General features: G+C 43.1%; 1 protein-coding gene across 2 annotated transcripts in view; it reads left to right on the top strand.

Moving 5' to 3' along the window:
- LOC147420940 (uncharacterized) overlaps nucleotides 1-19,453 on the top strand; it is a 30,651-nt gene extending 11,198 nt beyond the window's left edge. The window contains exons 3-6 of one of the 2 annotated variants that reach the window (XM_086504715.1): nucleotides 18,632-18,728; nucleotides 18,829-18,963; nucleotides 19,023-19,052; nucleotides 19,161-19,453. In XM_086504715.1, the coding sequence (XP_086360841.1) occupies nucleotides 18,632-18,728; nucleotides 18,829-18,963; nucleotides 19,023-19,052; nucleotides 19,161-19,212 (314 nt within the window). In that variant the 3' untranslated portion in view covers nucleotides 19,213-19,453. Of the gene's footprint in view, nucleotides 1-18,631; nucleotides 18,729-18,828; nucleotides 19,053-19,160 lie in introns of both variants that reach the window. The other variant, XR_015186994.1, reaches the window with a different exon arrangement.
- The last annotated feature ends 1,817 nt before the right edge of the window (nucleotides 19,454-21,270 follow it).

The raw sequence follows: 21,270 nt of genomic DNA, 5'->3' as shown, positions 1-21,270 counted from the left end.
TCACCGAGACAGAGCAGAGAAGGCCGATAGTAGTCACCGTTCGGTCACTGGTGACGAGTTGGTGTAACCACCAAGTGGTGCTTTGTGTGTTTCAAAAGGTGTTCAGCGGCCAGAGGGAGCTTTGCCAACAAATGTGCTCCCTAATGTCGCCATCGTTGATCATAATTATGTAATGCTTAATGACATCATGGAACTGTTTGACTTGAGAGAGGACTACTGCCTTGCTATAGTTGCTCAAAATCTACAAGAGGATACAGTATGATCGACTTTGTCGATGACAAGTATTCTGTCATGGATGCTCGTGTAACAGCGGGTGTTATCGAGCCAACAGAGGCACTAGCAATGATATACAAGGATATAGCCGCATGTGCCGCGACGCTTCCAACGGAGTCGGAGTTCAGGGCGGTACAGGAAAGACTTGGAATCACAGAGATGGGGAGAATTGGTCTGTAACTATGTCAGACTTTGTAAATAATTAATGTATTTACGAGAAAAGAATTATCTAATTAGTTGTGTACACATCAGAATAGATCTAGCAGTTTTGGGGCCTCAGGTGCGCCCAAGTTTGGGCCAGAGCACCTCAGGGAGACCCTAGCAGAAAATACCCTGAAGCCCTAGTGATCGGGAAATCGTGTCTTCAATGAAGGGGTAGATAGTAGCCTCAGATTTCAGGCTCAGAAAATTACGCGCGCTAGTGCAAGCACAGGAATGAGATGGGGTCTTTAGAATAATAATCCTAAGGCCTGAATTATTTTACGGCCTCAGGATAAGTCAATTAAATTATTTTAAATTGTGTATGCTGGACCAAATGGTCGGACAAGTGCGAACAGGTAATGCCATAGCAGTGTCGGTACGGCATTGCACTGGGGAGCAGCTAACAATTTCATTGGTTGCATCTATGTGTGCAGTTGTGGTTCAATTTGCACATTTCATTAATAGTTTGTGAACTTTTAAAAGTGAAAGTCGAAGGGTTTTTAAGTTATTAAGTAAGTGTGCCAAGTGGCACACTTATCAATGCAAACTAACCTTCTCACTCTCACTCTCATCCTCTCTCTCTTCCTAGCGCCTTGTTGGCTTGATAAGAGGCTCCCCTCCCCCACTTGTCAGTGCTGGCAGTGCTCCTACCCCCCCTATTGTGAGTATGCTCTACGCATTGGAGCCCTCCATGGAAGCTTGAGAGCAGCCCCTTGCGACATATGTGGTGGCCTCGTGCTCCCATTGTCTAGTACAAGGGTTCTCATAGCCATAGCCAGCTTTCAATAAAGTTTCATCGCGAGAAGTTGCAGCGGGCACTCTCTTTGTAGAGTGTGGTGGCTGTAAATTCTCTGTTTTCAGGCCCTAATAATCTCTCTCAGGGTGAATATCAACAAAATACACATAGAATCTAGTTCTTCTCTACCTACACTATGCATACACAAAGTTTGGTGTGATTCCATAGCGAAAAAGGTCTCTATTTCGGCTTTGGAAGGTGCTCAGGTAACATTTTCAGGTTATGTGCAGAAAATTACAGCAAGCATGTGTGCGTGCATTTTGCATGTTTCTCCCTTGTTTTTGTTGTAGGAATGATTATGCAAAAAGGGACACAGTTAGCGGAAGGTAGACTCTCATTTTCGAGAGCTTTCGTTGAGTTTTGTGAAAGATAAGACTCGTTTTCGAGAGCTTCCCAAAATCTCATAGCAGAGGGAAAATCCTCTTAGTATTCTGAGAGTAGCTTTCGCACTCTCTCAGTCAGAAGCAGAAAAGAAAGAATAGAGGACGGGCAATTGCTCCGTTCCTGTGCTTGTAAAGATTCTCCCTTAGTAATAAAGATAATCTTTTGTGGTGCGTATGCCCTATCAACTACCTCATTTTTGTGCTAATTTTTTTGATTTATTGCTTCTTTTAGTGCTAGGCTTCATTATGGCTGAGTCTGCCCTTGATCTCCGGAGTCATGACAGAAACTCAGTACGTTGAACTTTGTGTTGATGTATGCTCATGTGTGTGCGCATGTGGTGTGTGTTGTGTTTGGGAGCATATGTTAGTACCTAGTTCTACACCCACTATTGGGCACTGACGACGTTAGTGGGGATGTCGTGGTATTTAGTCAATACTATGCATGATAGAGCTGATGGTTATATTGTCTCGTGGGTGACTACCATGGGTCTATACCTTGCACTTTCCTTAAAGGGTGAATCTGGGCTTATCCTGGATTCATCTAGGTATATTTTTTAGTCGTATAGCGGACATGCAGACTTCACATTGTGAAGTTTTCGTCCGAGTTACGACCAGTTGATATTATGCTAATTCTTTCTATCTTTTGTGGTGCGTATGCCCTATCAACTACCTCATTTTTGTGCTAATTTTTTCGATTTAATGCTTCTTTTAGTGCTAGGCTTCATTATGGCTGAGTCTGCCCTTGATCTCCGGAGTCATGACAGAAACTCAGTACGCTGAACTTTGTGTTGATGTATGCTCATGTGTGTGTGCGTGTGGTGTGTGTTGTGTTTGGGAGCATATGTTAGTACCTAGTTCTACACCCACTATTGGGCACTGACGACGTTAGTGGGGATGTCGTGGTATTTAGTCAATACTATGCATGATGGAGTTGATGGTTATATTGTCTCGTGGGTGACTACCATGGGTCTATACCTTGCACTTTCCTTTAAGGGTGAATCTGGGCTTATCCTGGATTCATCTAGGTATATCTTTATGGGGGGGGGGGACCAGCCCATGTTCTTGTCAAGCTTTCTCTCTCTCTCTCTCTCTCTCTAATTCTCTTGAGTATTTGAAGTACAATTAAAAGTCAGTTTACGCTTCCGTATTTTTGTGACAGTGGTATCAGAGCAAGGTCACCTCTCTCTTCCTAAAGGGATTGACGACTCTTGGCAGACTGCAGAAATGGGAGGACGCGAGATAGAGTTCTCTCTCCTTTAACAACAGGTGGAAGAGTTGCAAAAAGCTCTCTCCCATCCAGAAGTCCAAAAGATTCTTCATACTCTTGAGAAAGGGAAGGAGAAAATGCCGGTGGGGTCGGGAGAAATCCCGCAAACCAGAACCAAGGAAAGATCCTTTGATTGGAACCTCCCGCATGCACGAAAGACAGAGGAAACCTCCAGAACGACTTGCGCGGTTTAACCCAAAGGTTCAAGAGCAGGATCCTCCTGATTCTCCTCAGTTTTCTTTCATGAAGGATCTGGATGACATCGTTGCTCCAGAGGACATGTTTCTGGACAAACCGTTGCAGCAAGAAGTGCATTCAAGGGAAAGGACTCATGTACTCAAGGAATCTAATTATAGAAAGAAGGAGCACCATAAGAAGAAGCACCACAAGCAGAAAACATTCAAGTCGGGAGACAAAGATGTGAAATTTGACACCTACAATGGACGGCGTGATAATGACAAAGCTTTAGCTTTCATCTGCCAATTTGAAGTTGCATTTGCAGAAGGGAATTTTAAAGAAAGATCCAAGCTTCGCCATGTCAGTATGTACCTGAAAGGCACCGCCAACAGCCGGTGGTTAACCCTTATCCTGGAAGATCGCAAACCCCAAGATTGGACTGCTTTCAAGGAGGAGTTCTACGCACAGTTCCTTCCTCCAGACTATGAGGAAGAGGTAAAGAAAGAATGGGATCGACTTTCACAGTCGGAGAACGAAACTGCTCCATGTGGATAGGTTTTGGGACGTTCTCTTGAAAGTCACTCCATTCAAGAAGATTGACGATTTAGCAGGATTGCATGAAGCCTTGCAAAAGGCTATGAAGCTTTACCCTCGGGGTAACTTGCAGATACTTATGGAATCAGCTCGCATAGCTGATGGAATACATGACAAGGGTACTCCCAGGAAGATGGAGCAAAACACTTACCATGCCAAGCAAAAGGCTCTCCATGAGCAGCCTACCTCTACTTCTTCTTCTCAAAAGAAGAAAAGAACTGCCTCTGAAGCAGAAGCAAAGCCAAATCAGCCCAAGAAAGGGAGATATCTCTCTCCTGCTGAATTGAGAACCTACATTAGCGAAGGAAGATGCTTCAAGTGTGCACAAGTTGGTCATATGAAGGGTGATTGTCCTACCAAACCTCCGCAACCACCCTCTTCCAATGCAGTCCCAGATGTACAGGAAAATACAACCAAGGATGGAAAAGAAAGAGCTCTTCTCAAAGCATGGGGTAGTATCAACAACCAACGGACTCTTATTCTGTTTGACCCTGGCAGTATAGACAACTTCATCTCTACAAAGTTAGCCGATGACTTGAACTTACAGCCCAATCGTTTTGGAGTTTCTATTCAAGCACAATCTGCTTTCAAAGGGCAGAACTCTAACTCTACTCCAATCATAGGGAAGCTGAATTTAAAGGTCGATAACTACAAAGATCAAGAGTCTTTCTTACTAGCTTCACTTGAAGGATGCGATGTTATCTTGGGAATGCCTTGGCACTACAAGATGCATCCCATTCCTGACTATGTGCAGAAAACTCTATCCTTTGATCATAAAGGAAAGGATTATCTTGTACTTGCAGATGCAGGTGATTGGCGTATCCCTATCGCCAATCACATTGCCATCAAGAAAGTAATGAAAAAGTGTTTTTCAGCGTACTTGATTTTTACAAGAGAGAGAGACGTGTCTACTTCACAACTTTCTTCCTCTTTAGAGCAAAAAAGACTTAAGTTATTAGACAGTTTTAAAGATTGTTTCGCAGATGAACTTCCAAATGAACTCCCACCTCCTCGACCTGACGATCATACAATCGATTTGATTCCGGGGAGTTCTCCTTCAAATCAGCCCCCTTATCGAGTTAGTCTAATGCAGCAAGAGGAAATTCTCAAGCAGGTTAACGAACTTTTGGAGAAGGGCTTAATAAGGCCTAGTACTTCTCTATATTGTTCACCTGTCTTGTTAGTACAGAAAAAGGATGGCACATTTCGCATGTGCATAGACTACAGATCTCTAAACAAGATCACAATCAAGAATCGATTTCCAATCCCTCGGATTGACGACATTCTTGATAGGTTACTAGGAGCAAGTGTCTTTAGTCGTATAGACTTCAAGAGCGGTTATCATCAAATCCGCATAGCTCCTCAGGATGCGCGTAAGACTTCATTTAGAACAACCTTCGGGTTGTATGAATTCTTAGTGATGCCTTTTGGACTCACTAATGCACCAGCCACATTCAATAGAATGATGGATAGAATCTTCCACTCATATAGAAGCTTTACAGGCGTTTTCTTTGATGACGTCTTAATCTTCTCAGAGACGGAAGACGAACACTATAAGCATCTCGTATTAGTGTTTGAAGAATTACGCAAACACAAATTATTTGTGAATGCTAAGAAGAGTGAGTTCTTTTTAAAAGAAATCCACTATTTGGGCCATATAGTATCTCACAACCAGGTGAGAATGGACCTTGATAAGATTCAAGCAGTTGTAGAATGGCCTACGCCAACTACAATACATGATGTAGGAAGTTTCCTTGGCCTCTTTTCCTATTATCGGCATTTCATTCGAGCCTTTGCCGCGATAGCAGCTCCCCTCCATGACCTGACAAAGAAGCGGATTCCATTCCATTGGGGGTCTGGACAAAAACAAGCTTTTGAAAAGCTTAAGTATCTACTCAGTCATGGACCTGTCCTCACCGTCCCTGATCTTGGCAACTCTTTCGAGGTATACTGTGATGCATCTGGAGATTGTGTAGGAGCAGTTTTGAACCAAGGGGGTCACGCCATAGCCTACGAACGTCGGCGCCTTAAAGATGCAGAGTTGCATGTTTCCATATACGAGAAAGAGCTAAGGGCAGTAATTCATGCTCTTTCCATTTAAAAACACTATATGTTAGGAGCTGATTTTATTATCATGACAGATCATCAAAGTCTTCGCTACTTTCTCACCCAGAGAAAGTTATTAGAAAAGCAGATGAGATGGGTCAACTTTCTTTCAACGTTCCATTTCAGATTTTACACACTTCTTGAACAAAGAATGCAGTTGCAGATGCTCTCTCCAAGCATCCAAAGATCAATGCACTGACAACAATTTATCATGAAGAACTAGAATCTCTCAGTGAGATGTATCCTCAAGATCCAGACTTCGCTACAATTGGGGCAGATCTTCAAGCAGGTCACTCTCGGCCACCTTATTCCATTAGGGATAATACGCTCTATCGTCAACAATCAATATGCATAGCTCAGCCCTTACGACAGAAGGTGATGGATGAAGCACATAATTCTTCTTATGCCGGGCATCGGGGAATTGCTGCCACCACTAGTGCTCTCAAAAGGTATTTCTTTTGGCCAACACTCCGTGCGGACATTGAAAAACATGTACGTGAGTGTTTAGTCTGCCAAAAAGTAAAATATGACAGACATAAAGTTTATAGCAAGCTTCAACCACTCCCTGTGCCTAACACGCCATGGGAAAGTATTGCCATGGATTTTATTACGGATCTTCCTAGATCCAAGAATGGAAATGATGCAATCTGGACTATAATAGACAGATTCAGTAAGCAAGCACATTTCCTTCCAGTAAAGAAGACGATTAAAGCTGATCACATGGCTAGAATATTTCTAGCTGAGATTTTTAAACACCATGGATTGCCAAAGACTATTGTCAGCGATAGAGATCCTCGCATGACTAGTCTATTTTGGCAAGCATTGTTCGAAAACTTGGGAACTAAGCTTGATTTTTCATTAGCTTATCATCCTTAAACAGATGGTCAAAGAGAAATCGCTAATGTAGATCTCCTCAAGTGCTATGTTTCGGAACGACAATCCGAATGGGAAGAGTACTTACCGATGGTTGAGTTTGCGTATAATAATACCATCCATTCCTCAACTGGTAAAGCTCCCTTCGAAATTATTTATGGGAAGCCACTCTTACTTCCTATTATGGTTACCAAAGAAAACATCTTCGCCGCAGATAAATTTGTCCGTAGAAAGTTATCAGAAAAGCAGATGAGATGGGCCAACTTTCTTTCAATGTTCCATTTTCAGATTGTACATACTTTTGGAACGAAGAATGCAGTTGCAGATGCTCTCTCCAAGCGTCCAAAGATCAATGCACTAACAACAATTTATCATGAGGAACTAGAATCTCTCAGCGAGATGTATCCTCAAGATCCAGACTTCACCACAATTTGGGCAGATCTTCAAGCTGGTCACTCAAGGCCACCTTATTCCATTAGGGATAATACACTCTATTGTCAACAAGCAATATGCATAGCTCAGCCCTTATGACAGAAGGTGATGGATGAAGCACATAATTCTCCTTATGCCGGGCATCGGGGAATTGCTTCCACCACTAGGGCCCTCGAAAGGTATTTCTTTTGGTCAACACTCCGTGCGGACATTGAAAAACATGTACGTGAGTGTTTAGTCTGCCAAAAAGTAAAATATGACAGACATAAAGTTTATGGCAAGCTTCAGCCGCTCCCTGTGCCTAACACGCCATGGGAAAGTATTGCCATGGATTTTATTACGGATCTTCCTCGATCCAAGAATGGACACATATTCAGTAAGCAAGCACATTTTCTTCCAGTAAAGAAGACGATCAAAGCTGATCACATGGCTAGAATATTTTTAGCTCAGATTTTTAAACACCATGGATTGCCAAAGACTATTGTCAGCGATAGAGATCTCCGCATGACTAGTCTATTTTGGCAGGCATTGTTTGAAAACTTGGGAACTAAGCTTGACTTTTCATCAGCTTATCATCCTCAAACAGATAGTCAAAGCGAAATCGCTAATGCCACTGTTTTAGATCTCCTCAAGTGCTATGTTACGGAACGACAATCCGAATGAGAACAGTACTTACCAATCGTTGAGTTTGCGTATAATAATACCATACATTCCTCAACTGGTAAAGCTCCCTTCGAAATTATTTATGGGAAGCCACTCTTACTTCCTATTATGGTTACCAAAGAAAACATCTTCGCCGCAGATGAATTTGTGCGCAATATTGATATTGCACATCAACAAGTAAAGCAAGCGATTCTTCGTACTCAAGAGCAACAGAAGAGAAAAGCAGACAAGCACAGAAGGAATCTCAATCTAGAAAAAGGACAATATGTCCTGCTTCGGTTTGAGAAAGCTAGATTGAAAAAGCAGGTCGGCAAAGGGAAAGTTGTCAAACTTTTTCATAGATTTTACGGCCCTTTTAAAATTACAGATAAAGTCAATGACGTGACTTTCAGATTGGATTTGCCTTCTCACTGGCGCATCCATAATGCTTTTCATGTCAGTCTCCTCCGACCATATGTTGGACCTCCTCCAGTGGCGCCAGTACAAGAAGATCCTCCAGAAGTCGAAGAGACTGAGGAAATCTTTCAACTTGAATAGATAATACACCACTCGGAGAGACAACTCAAGTCGGGGAGTCTACATCGAAAGTATTTAGTCAAGTTCAAGAATTACACCCCTTTAGATGCAAAGTGGATGACTGAGTCCGATCTTAAGGACTACCCAGACATCTTGCACAGTTATGTTGACGCTCTACAGTTGAGGTCAACTGTTTCGAATCAAGAGGGATGTAACTAAGTCAGACTTTGTAAATAATTAATTTATTTACGAGAAAAGAATTATCTAATTAGTTGTGTGCACATTAGAATAGATTTAGCAGTTCTGGGGCCTCAGGTGCGCCCAAGTTTGGGCCAGTGTACCTCAGCTCCGGAGACCCTAGCAGAAAATACCCTGAAGCCCTAGCGATGGGGAAATTGGGTCTTCAATGAAGGGATAGATAGTAGCCTCAGATTTCAGGCTCAGAAAGTTACGCGCGCTAGTGCAAGCACAGGAATGAGATGGGGTCCTTAGAATAATAATCCTAAGGCGTGATTATTTTACAGCCTTAGGATAAGTTAGTTAAAGTATTCTTAAATGATTTGTGTTGGACCAAATGGCCGGACAAGTGCGAACAGGTAATGCCAGAGCAGTGTCGGTACGGCATTGCGCTGGGGAGCAGTTAACAATTTAATTGGTTGCATCTATGTGTGCAGTTGTGCACTTAATTGCACATTTCATTAACTAGCATAGGATTTTTAAAGTCAGAAGTTGAATGGTTTTTAAATTCTAAAGTAAGTGTGCCACTTGGCACACTTTCCCATGCAATCTCTCTCTCTCTCTCTCTCTCTCTCTCTCTCTCTCTCTCTCTCTCGCTCCCTCTCTTCATGCTAGCGCCCCCTCTTCTGGGAGGCTATAAGAGAGCAGCCCCTCCCCCTCTTGCCAGGTTGGCAGTGCACTACCCCCCCTAAGTTGAACGTCCTCTACACAGTGAAGCTCTCCATTGACGCTTGAGAGCAGCACCTTGTGGTGTATGTGGAGCCTCTGTGCACCCATCACCTAGAACAAGGCCTTTCATGGTCATAGGCAGCTGCGGGAGAAGTTTCATCGCGTAAAGTAGTAGAAAACTCTTTTTCTCTCTCTACTAGCTGCTGCAAATTCTCTGTTTTCAGCCTCTAATCACCTGTATTAGGGTGAATTTCAGCAAAGCTTTAGTAGGAAACTATTCCTCTCTACCTACTATACACACATACAAAGTTTGGAGCATTTCCGTCGCGAAAAGGACCTCCGTTTCGGCATTGGAACGCGCTCAGGTAACAATTTTTGGTTATGTGCCGAAAATTACAGCAAGCGTGTGTGCGTGTGTTTTGCATGTTTCCTTCGTGGGTTGACTGCAGGAATGATCATGTCCGAAGAGACATAGTTAGCGGAAGATAGACTCTCGTTTTTGAGAGCTTCCGATGAGTTTTGTGGAAGATAGACTCTCATCTACGAGAGCTTCCCAAAATCTCACAGAAGAGGAAAGATCCTCTTAGTAGTCAGGAGAGCAGTTCTTCTACTCTCTCAGTCAGAAGAAGGAGGACAAGAAAGAATAGAGGACGGGCTTTTGCCCCGTTCCTGTGCTTGTAAAGAATTCTCCCTTAGTAATAAAGATATTCTCTTTATGGGGGGGGGACCAGCCCATCTTCTCGTCCCCAATGATGTGTCAAGCTTTCTCTCTTTCTCTCTAAAGTCTCTTGAGTATATAAATTACATTTAACAGTCAGTTTTCGCTTCCGTATTTTTGTGACAACTTTTGGAATTGACAAATGCATGGTCACGGTGTTCCACGGCGACCTGCAAGATCTCTCTATGAGGATCTTTACTTGGGTGGTGAGATGGTTGAAGTAGGTGAAATGTACAAGTACCTTGGCATCGACGTAGACTTGACCTTCTCCATTGAACGTATCGTTAAAGAGCGAGGGGACAAGGGGAGGAAAAGTCTCTTCGTATGTCAGTACCTACTGGCGAACCGAGCCATCCCTATCTGGTCTCGACTAATTGTTTTTAAGGTGTGCGTATATCCAATGATTTGTTATAGCGCGGAAATTATGGGGGCCCACGACTAGCGTGTGCTTCACTCTCTGCAGCGCCTCGTCGCCACTGGGATGCGAATGTTACTCGGAAAGGGAGCAAGGTCAACCTCTGTAGGGACGGCAACTCTCCGTCACGAGTTCAACATACCACCCGTACCTGCCTTTTGTGGGGGACAAAGAGCACGGGCTTTCGACAAGTACCGCTCGGTTTTATCTACTTGGATAGGCTCCTTGGTAAACAAGAAGCCTAAGAACCAACCGTTCAAGAAGTGGACTTGGACGACAAGAACCGAGAATTGGATGAATAAGTATATCCCAGCGGTTGACTTCAGCTCAGTCCGCTACCATGCATGGGACAAGTGGGACGAGAGGCATTCGTGCCTGGCGTTGGAGCCCTATAAGGAGGCCGACTATGAACAAACACGTGGATACCTGCTGCAGCTCAATAGGAGCACTATAGTCAATAGAAAGGAGGAGAGAATGCTGGCTCTCGTGAGAGTAGGTGGGCTTAAATTGGCTGATAGTTACATGCGCGAACACAACATTTGCACGTTGTGCTCCCAGTTAGAGGGTCGTTTGCTTTCGCATTTGCTGATGAGGTGTCCGGCGGCAGATGATTCTAGGGGGCGTTGGCTAAACAGATTCAACTCCACCTTCAACGCACTCGACCCTTCGTTGGACCCTGAAGAAAGGACTGTTATCCTCCTTGGTGGGGAGGCTCGCGGGAAGCGGCTGCCCTTCTGGGTATGCTGTGATCCACACTCGAGGGACGGAACTGCAGGGCACGTGCCTGTGGCGAAGTTCCTCGGTGAAGTTGTACCCCGGTATTTGGGTGCTCTGCATAGGCGGATGGGGAGATAATGCTCCCCTTCCTATGCTGTTATTTGAATCCGATCCCTTCCGGGGGAAATGACGTAATTCTCCCCAAGCGAAGCCAAATTAGCTACGAGAGCACTCAAGTGCCATTCCCCCCCGGGGGGGTCAACTTCACCTAAAAGGGGTTGGGAAATGCAAAAGGAGACATTACCAGCCTCAGCGGACGCCACCTGTGAGCCGACGCCCTTCCAAGCGGGTATGGCATTTTCTAGGGGAAAACCGTCGGGTTTCAAAGGCAGTTGAGTGAGGTGAGCGATAAGTTACCTAGAGGAGGCAACTCCAAAGGGAAGACCGAAGCAAGTCCGCAATACCTGGGCCTCTGAACGGAGGTACTTGGTCGCTGTCACGCCCAAATCCAAGTGGCGAGTGGGTCTCTCAAGGGATTAGTCATGGCCCTAAGAGTGTAGATAATTCTGGACTCTCGTAGTCCAGAGGAAACTAGCGACAAAAGCGTCTGCCTTCGGTTTCTGGGTGCATAGTCCTGGTCGTTCTTCTTGTATACTTTTTTGGTGTATGAGGGGAGTGGCCGGGTGTGCCCTACCCGACTCCGAAAACGAAAACAAAACAAAAAATCTGCTGAAACAAAAGCAGCCATATAGAAGAGGCTCCGCAGGTTGAGGCATCTGAGGAGATTCAATTGCTTGACCTCAACGTGATTGCGACGGATGCTGATGACGAAACGCGTCATTCAAAGAGACCAAGGCACGAGGAAGAGGGTCCTTCAGATAAGGGCAAGAGGTCATAATATTTTGTATCATTTCCAGATGACTAGAAATAAATAGAATGTGTTTGTTTTATGCATTGAAGTTAGATTGATTATGTAACAGTGTCTTGCAATGTACTTTTTTTGTTGCAACCATCATTCACATTATGAAAAGTTGAAATGATAGAGTTTCGATGTCTTGCCGCATTTTTAATTTTGTTGCAACCATCATTCACAATTTGAAAAGTTGAAATTACATCGATTCTTCTAGATACATTAAGTTTTGTGTTTGGATCTTGCTATGGCTAAGAGTTATGGCATAACTTGCAACGGTGTTGTCCAAACCCTTTCCACGCGTTGTTTTTGTAGCCGCCAATCCGCATGTTGTCTAGTCGCGGACGATAACTCCCATATCTCCTTTCTTTGTGATTTTTTGGCTAATCTCACCGCATGGCCAATCTGACTTTGTTTGACTTGTTCCTTGTTATGTGACCTGTGCATTACTTTTTGATACGCCCATTGGTGTTGTCACGTGACACATCCAACCCTATGTGTCCGTGGACAAGCTACAGCATAGCAAGGGTTCAGTCAGTCCAATCAGTCTAGATTAGCAGTGATCTTGCACTTTTTGTGAGTCTATTCGTAAACCGTGCATGCCCAGTCACTTAGCATAGATGCATATCCTCTGGTTGTACATAGCATGATCATTAGTATTCCCTTCAGAATCCATCAGATTTAGTCAGGGGAATTTTCCAGTGCATTTAGCCTATTTTCGGTATTTTTCACTTATTATTTTTAAGTGACTTTCCAACAAAAGTAGGTAGGGCAATTTTGCTAAGAAAATATATAAGCAAACTCAAGTTAGCACTAAATGGAAGAAGAGGCAACAGGAGCTCCCGCTCAACAGGCACCTTCTCAGCAAGAACCCATCAGAACCCTTGGCGTTTTGGTGTTCCCTCATCGCCTCAGATACCCTTAGCGTTTTTGGATTCCCTTAGCACCTCCCCAATACCTAGCGTTTGCAGATTTGCTTGATCGCCATCAGCACTCAGCCCTAGCGTTTTCCAAACCATCGCCAGCAGTACCAGAATTCCAGCGTTTTCACTAACGCTCAGCAGGCAGCCCCAGCGTTTTTGGTTTTCAGTCCATTCCGCATCAGATGCAGCAGCGTTTTCAGCATTAGACACGACAGCAAATTCAGCCCTAGTTGGTTGCAGAATTAACCCCATTTTCAGCCATCGCAAACGTAGCCAAAACAGTCATTTTCAGCCACCGAAACAGTCTCGAAATTCAGCAGTTAGAAGACCACAGATTTCAGCCCTAAAGTCGTCGTCGTCATCGTCATCACCGTCGTCGTCATCGGCATAGTCCCAGATTGCATGAGTCCATTGCATCGTCATTGTACCACTTTGTGCAATCAATAAGTAGACCACTCTCGCCGACGAGAGTGGGGCCTTCGGGGAGGGTTTTACAACGTCTCTGGTGTCGTATCTCTCTTCTCTCTCTATCTCTCAGTCTCATACACTTGCACGCACAGTGTCCATTCACTTTGTTTGTGATCATAGCACTTTCCATTAAGAACGGAAGGTTCTCCCTTCCATAAGAACTAAAAGAAACCTTGAGCACAGTTTGGAGCACTCATCTTGAGCAAAGCGCAAACATTCATTTCGCTGCACCTAACAGGTGTAGCTCCTCTTAAGCTATTTGCTTTGTCCGCACCACCTCCATGTCGAGTGTGACTGAAATAACCAGTACGAGCTTGGTAGTGGGTTTTTTTCATGCCCTGTGTAGACCAAACACCCAAGCTGCCATATTGCCTTGCAAACCAAGGCATGTGATTACAGATAATGTGTTGCACACAAAGCATGCAGACATTATAAGGATGAGCATTCGCAATTCAAAAGATTATCATGTCATCAAACCAATTACAGTACCATGTAGTGAGTAATATGTTGATTTATCCACGCACTTATGAATGCCTTGTGGAAGGTCTCCACAGCTTCTTGGAATTTTGTATAGTCGCTATAAGTCCATGAGTTCAATTCACAGAAAACTTGAATATTGCGTCGAAGGTTTTTCATACCTTCGCTTTGCGAGTCCTTGCTGCACCATTGTCTGCATGGTCAACTATAGCATTGTGTAGATTTTTCCACCTGTAGTATCGTAATGCTTGTCTTTCTTGTGCATTTGGCTTTTGCGTTGTCGTACAATTGTGGGCACTGAAAGGAAGAGTCGGGCTTTCACACCACCAGTGGACAGCTTCTTTGGAACATCCCGGCCATTTTTCGATCTCTTCTGATCGTGCTCTATCTTAACGTGTCCTCCATGCAAACCCATTTCTGAGAAGGCCGTCTCTAAGGTTGAGATTGTCCTTTGCTTCGCAGAGAGAGGTCAAGTGGTCCAAACAAAACAGATGTAGAGAAACATTAGTTTTTCTATTACTCTACAAAGTGCATGCATTGTGCATATGTGTACTCTAGATAGTGTGATATCCAAAATGGGTCGAAAGTTAGGGTCGCGTAGATGCCTATCCAGAGCTCTTCTCCAAAATGGTTTGTCAAGGATTCAAATCCCTTCCATGCAATACAAGCAAGGGTAAAGCGATGAGGCGGTTCTTGGTTAAATTCAAGAATTATCCTGCATTGGATGCGAAGTGGATGGAGGAGGACGACCTAGCAGATACTCCTCAGATTGTGAATCTTTACCTTGAAGCGTTTGGATTAGCATAGTCTATTCTAAATGGAACCCCGAGTTCAGCTTGGGTGGAATTTGGTGCAGCGGGTATGCACAAGAGGGGAGTCGCTCCTCTCCTTTGTCAACAGATTGCCTCGATTTTTGATATTAAAGTCACTGATGTCTCTTTGAGTTTCAGGGATACTGTGAGCTGACAGTATTCTGTTGTAATGACTATATGAATTGGAATTCCCGATAATATGATACTGATTTGTTCTTGACTTGTTTAAGTGCAGGAACTGATAGACGAAATGACTGCAGCATTTTGGTCTGAACGATCTCGATAGACATGGTTGCAATAGGGATTAGTCAATCGGGCATTTATGAGGTCCTGAGTGGATCTAGATGCGATTGTTAATTGCATTGCCGATAAATCATGGTCTGAGATCCGAATGAATGTTCAATGTGATTTGTCATGTGATGTCCTGTGATGTCAACTGATGTCTTGTGATGTCGTGTGATGTGATTGTCGATTGGTACATGTGCGAGATGTGTGTTCCTAGTGTGTCGGTACTAACAGTCAGTGTCTGCTAAGACAGTTCATGGCTTCTGTCTGTTTTGCAGGCGTAATCAAGGGGGATTACAATGCTTTCAAGAGGGGGGTATGTCACAACCCAGTGACGTGGCAGCTTTTGTACACACACACACACACCCTCCTGGGAAGGGCTCCTGGAATTGTGGGCAAAATACTGACGTGGCCTGCTGTATGGACACGTGCGTTTTGCGGCGCCTTTTGCGGCAACAACGTACGGAAAAGCAGTTTTGAGAGAGAGCTTTTATTTAAATTGCTTTATTTTACTCAACATGGCTTGAGAGATGAAGGATTTATTTTAGAATGCTTTTTGAAACAGCTTTTGGGGCTCTGCTTTTGGCATCCCTTGTAATGAATAAATAAGTGGGCAGGCCTCCCACTTCTCAGAGCATCTCGACGCAGAGTCTGAGAGTGAGAGCCTCCCACTCCCTTGTACTTTTGAGTTGCAGATTAATACAAAAAGAAATACCGAAAGGGGCACCAGTCTTTAAGGCCAACATCTCTAGGCACGGAACTCCGCCAGGCGAGTGTCGAATCGATTGTTAACTATGAACTGTTTTGAAGTGAATTCTTGTGGTGTCGCGGTAGAATCTCGACTTGGAGTGTCTAAGTTTGGTCCAAGTTTGTTACACAAACTTCAGGACGCCGTTGCACTCTTCAGGAGTAACATCGAACAACTGCACAATGTATGATTGCAGCGCGATCATATCATAAAAATATTGTTATAATTGTCATAAACCATTTCTTCTCCTTTTGGCGATTTGTATGTCGATTCAATATGGAAAGGACTTCTAGCTTTTGAAGCACCTCCTCGTTGACTTTTCGTCTTTTTTTTTGAATAGAGAAAGGGTTTGGAAGTAGCGTGTGCTTGATGCGGAACTTTTTGACTTATCTTTTCACAGATCTGAGTAAGAGGAGTTAGGAATCAAAACTTTTTTCTAGTGGAACAGCAGTGCAGATGATGCAAAACCCCTTTTTAGTGGAACAACACTGCAAATGATGCTACATACTTGAAAATGGCAGCATATTCCTCATTGGATATACCAGCTTCATCCAAAATTGATTGAACGTCCCGTGCAGAGAGTTGGTTCTCCTGTAAAAGGCTTTCAAGCTGTTTAGCAACGATCTTACCATAATGCTTATCATCCAAGAGACCAGTTACGTTTTTGCGATTCAATATGAGCTGTAATGGACCGAGGAGGTGGTTGTCCTGCGCTCCCCTTCCTTGTCGGGGTGAAGCAAAGATTTGCGCAAGCATGTTAGCAGTAAGAGATGCGAGAGTTTATGAATATAAACGTAAGAAGGATAGATGTACTCACTTGATGGCTTGCACTCTTTTGTTGATTTCTCCTAAGCCAACTTTCAAGTCCTCGACGTCTCTTAGTTTTCTCTGAGTTGTTGTGTAAGCTCCTTGATGGTCTCCTTGTTGCCTTCAACCTTTTAGCACATTGCACGACTTTGTGGTATAAGCAGGCATTCTCACTGTATGCAATATCTCTCTCTTGTTGCAGAACGTCATTTCTTGCAGTCAACTGCAAGAAATATCTCTCTCTTGTTGTAGAACGTCATTTCTTGCAGTCAACTGCTTAGTGTAGCCATACAAGTCACGGTGGCCATCTCCAACATAGTTCACTAAGGATGTAATATCCTTAAAAGGTGGAGTGGAGTTTGTGTCGGGATGTTTTGGATACATTCTGCTGTCTAGCCAAAGGTCTACATATTTCATGCTCTGTGATCTCAAGTTCTCCTTCGAAGCTTTAGAAAGCGTCTACTGTTTGCTTTTATTGCAGAGGGGTTCATACTCTCGTGAGAGCTCTATATGCATGTGATACACATCTCTCCTATTCCTCGTAGAGTCTTTTTCGTGGAGAAGCTACAAGTGTCAACTGAGGGTTGACTGATCGAAACTGTGTGCAGAAGGAGGTGGGGGCGATAGAAGGATGGCAATTTGAATATCGCTTGCGCGTGAGAGAATGTAGGAGGGAATGGGGGGGAAGGAGGCGGCGAGGAAACAGAGCTTAGTTTTCAAAAGCAGAAGATTGAGATATTTGGTATTGAATTCAGTAGCCGCCGCGCACAGTGAAGTGTTAACTTGACTGGATTACTTTTTGGGTTTTTTAATAAACGTACCTTGCATGAATAAGATATCCAGATTTTAGAAAACATGTATGAAAAAGGGTTAAAATGAATTTTCTATTATCTCTCTCTACGCTGACATGGCATTTCTTACAAGGCCCAAATTTGAGTCCAAACTTTTCCTAATGTTTGCAAATGAAAGCACGATCCTAACAACATGGACGGAGAACATGGAGATCAAAACGGAGAAGGTGGAAATCCACTGAGTCCTTCCACCCAGAAGCATCCAGAGGAGACACATGTTCAGTACGTGGTTCGACAATTTGTGTATTTGGCTGAGCATTGAAAGCAGAACCCGACGGGTGATTGGATTGACCCAGAAGCTTTGCACAGTTACTTGGGCTCTCTTAATCCTCTCGGAACGCGTGTTATCCCTCCACAACCTTCTCAAATCTGCTCTTCTCTTCCTCTTGCCCCTTCTCATATTCCCCTTGTTACCTCTTCACAGTAGAGCTCTGGAGATGTACTCAATTCGTCGGAGGAATCTTCAAGCATATGGCTCCGGGAGAACGTCCACGTCGCTTACGAAGTACCACCACCGTTACCTTCTGTACCTCCACCCTATGTTCCACCACCACCGCCTGTTGCTCATCCTCTGTCTTCTTACTCATTTGATTGACAACATCACAGCTATTATTATTAGTCAGCACCTCCGGCGGCAAATTCTTGTCCAAAACCATTAAAGGATGGTGGCACTATAGTCAAATTTTCACCTTCTTAGGCATCCAAGATTCTCACAATGCTCTCACGTTTCTACAACAATTTGATGTCGTGTCCAATAACGGTAACTTCACGGAGCAATCCGAGTTGCTGCGAGTCACCTCTCTCCTCAAAGATAGCACCTTGACATGGTGGGCTACCCTAACCAAGAAACGTGATAGTCCCAAAACTTGGCATGACGTTAAACTTGTCTTCTACCCGAGCGTCCTTGTTGAAACCACCTTTCTAACATACAACCAAAGTTTTTGGGATGCTTACCTACCAGTTTCTAATTTTCGAGACATTATTTTTGCAGATCAGATTGCGAAGTACATAGTGGGTTTACCCTTCCCATTGCGGGATTATTGCATATGAAAGGGGTTTCAAATATGGGTCAACTTATGTCACATGCAAGAGTGGGTTATCATATCATGAAAAAAGAGCTAGTCTTCATAGACATTGCTACGAATCCCCACAAAAGAAACCAAAGTTATTGATCTTCCAATTAGGATACCTCACACCAGCGAATTTGCACATCCTCTGACACTTCTACCTGACAACTGACTCCCTATTCAAAAGAGCAACTGACTTCTCACTGTTTTCTTTGGTTATCTAAATTCCTTATTGTTTTACCGCAGAAGATAACAAGGCAAGGTACGAAGAGCTTGACACAAAGTTCAAATCTTCATCGTATGTGCAAGAGTTGTTGAAGCGATCTAAAGAAAATGCTGAAAAGTAAGAGACTGCATTTGCATGGTCACAGTATTTTGATGAATTGATGACTTTTTCAAGAATGTATGTATGTTGCAATAAATCACTTTTCGATGCTTCACAGACACAATCGAAAAATTCAGAACAAATATTGTCAACGAGGTGCAGATTGGGGGATTGGGGACTGCGCGGTGTCTGGAATGTCGGAAGATCAGCGTTCAAATTTTGACAAAGCATTGAAAGGAACTGAAGCTCCCCAGTAACTTCACAGGCGTTCAATGGCCTGGAGCATTATTCTTTTAAAAGGCTGCTTTTCAGATCACTTATTGATTGGAAAGCTTCAATCAGGTAAACTTGATCTTAAAGACTGAAGAGGATTTTGTGATATTAACTTTTACTCATAGCCGGATATAATTCTCAAACGCTGATGGGCTTATTCCTTCTTTTGCACAACAGCTCAATAGGAAAGGATAATGGGTCTTGCAGCTTACGATCTCCTCAAAGATAGCGATCCTATTGTGCCTATTGTTTAAGCCTTAATGTAGGCTCCGGATCCTGATCTTCTATTCAGTTTTGTCTGCTCAAAAAGAATATTTGCTATTGCAGTTGGCCAGTCTGACATATTTTGTGATAATCTCTTCGTATTGATCATGTAACTAGCCAAATATAAGGCGAATTCATTCAAGAGGGATCCAAATGTAACTGAAAAAATTCGACTTCCAAGTTTGCAGTCTTGATACTTCTTTTGATGTTTGGTTTTCTACCCTTAGTATAGACATTTTGTCTGCATTTTGAATTCCTCAGATACATATGAACCGCGGTCTTTCAAGGTGGAATTGCACATTTTAAAGTCCTCCCAACTTGTGCTGGATATAGAAAGCTTTGAAATGAAGGCGCTCCTTATCAAAGTGAAGAGCCCGAGGTCAACAGAAATTTCTTTTTAGCATTACAGGTCTCGTCTCTCGAGCTAAAAGTTTTGGCATTCGGTGCTACGAACAGTCCAATTGTACAAAAACATCTAGCAAAAGATGGCAGGCAAAGGGTGATTTTAACTTTGTAGTTGCAGACTGTATTTGCGTACTTTAGCTGGAGTGTGAGTAGTTTTAAAAGTTCATGCTACTGTGTAGATGAGAACCTTGAGATTCTTTAGTATTTGCAATCTTGCTGTTGTAATAAAAGACCTGATTGTGCTTGCATAGAGCTAGATAGGCGATATGAAGCGAGGTATCATTGGTAGTGTATGGCTGGAATACAACTTTGCCTCGGGGATGCCAACCATTCAATTGTGTTTTCATTGCAATGGCAAAGTAGTACACCTTCATAAGGTCAGAAGAGGATAGAACATGAAACCAGGGTACAACAAGACTATTCATCTTGTTTTATATATATATATATATATATATATATATATATATATATATATATATATATATTGATAGGTACTAAAAAAAAGTTACAAAAGAGACTGGAAAGATATTTCACATGTTTGGACTACACTCTTGAAGCATATTGCTTTATGTGACTTGTAGTTTTTTCCTGAAATAGTTAGCTCCCTTGCATGTGCGAGTGGTAGTGTCAAATTCATACTTATGATTTTTCCAAAAGGGAATTTCAGAAATTGATCTTGAAATTACTATTTTTCTCCAAATCTATTAGGGATATTTTCTCTCTTGTGTCAGCTTTCAATTTTAAATATTCACACATTCCCAACCACAGACCGCAGTGGGCATATATGACAAATGAAGTTGCAAAATAAGGGTGTATTCAGACTGCAGGAGTGGCAAAGGCCTTTGCAGTGTTTCCACTCCCTCCGGTTTATACGAGGCAGGATTAACCTCTCCGGCGTTCAGTCTACGCCTGGAAGAGAATGGTTCTGGTTTTGACCAATCTGCTGAAGCCATGACAATGTCACGCCCGTATCTTTTTCTCTACCGAGCAGTCTGAAACCCCACCCTAAAGTTCACGTCCCACGGATCACATGTTCACGATGACATTTTTAAGTTGTCAGGTGGCCAAAAGTCAAAGCCAACTGCCATTACCTTGGCTTTGTAACATCTCGAAGCTCGGAATAAGTTGGAAAAACAAAGGTCCGAACTAAAGACTAAGGTGGAAACTGAGGGATAAAAACTATGTTTACTTCTTCAAAAGAGGATGTCATGTACATAATCAATGGATAACAATTTATTTTACCTTAGTAAAAACACAATTTGTCTGTCTCACAGACAGTTACTTACAACACAGACTTTGCCACGACATGATGACACAAGATTTCCTTTTAAGTTGTTGTAGTTCTCGGTAGCTCTTTTGCACTAATCAGCTGCAACATCAATCATGCAGAATCTAACATAGGCAGAGAAGTGCGAAAACAGAACCGAGACAACAACAAAATATACATACACAATGAGGCCAAAACGCCTTTCTTCAAAACCTGCTTCATATGACATAATATTTATAATTACGTAATTCCCTGAATATAATTCTATTTAGCAGTAAAACTCAATCAAAGATGCTGTGAAACCTTCTTGTACCACACATAAACCTGCTGCAATCGCCATAAATAAGAAAC

The sequence above is a fragment of the Adiantum capillus-veneris genome, chromosome 28 (genome assembly GCF_014529385.1).
Source record: "Adiantum capillus-veneris isolate H3 chromosome 28, ASM1452938v2, whole genome shotgun sequence".
NCBI classification, from domain to species: Eukaryota; Viridiplantae; Streptophyta; class Polypodiopsida; order Polypodiales; family Pteridaceae; genus Adiantum; species Adiantum capillus-veneris.
This window is presented reverse-complemented; position numbering and strand designations above follow the sequence as displayed.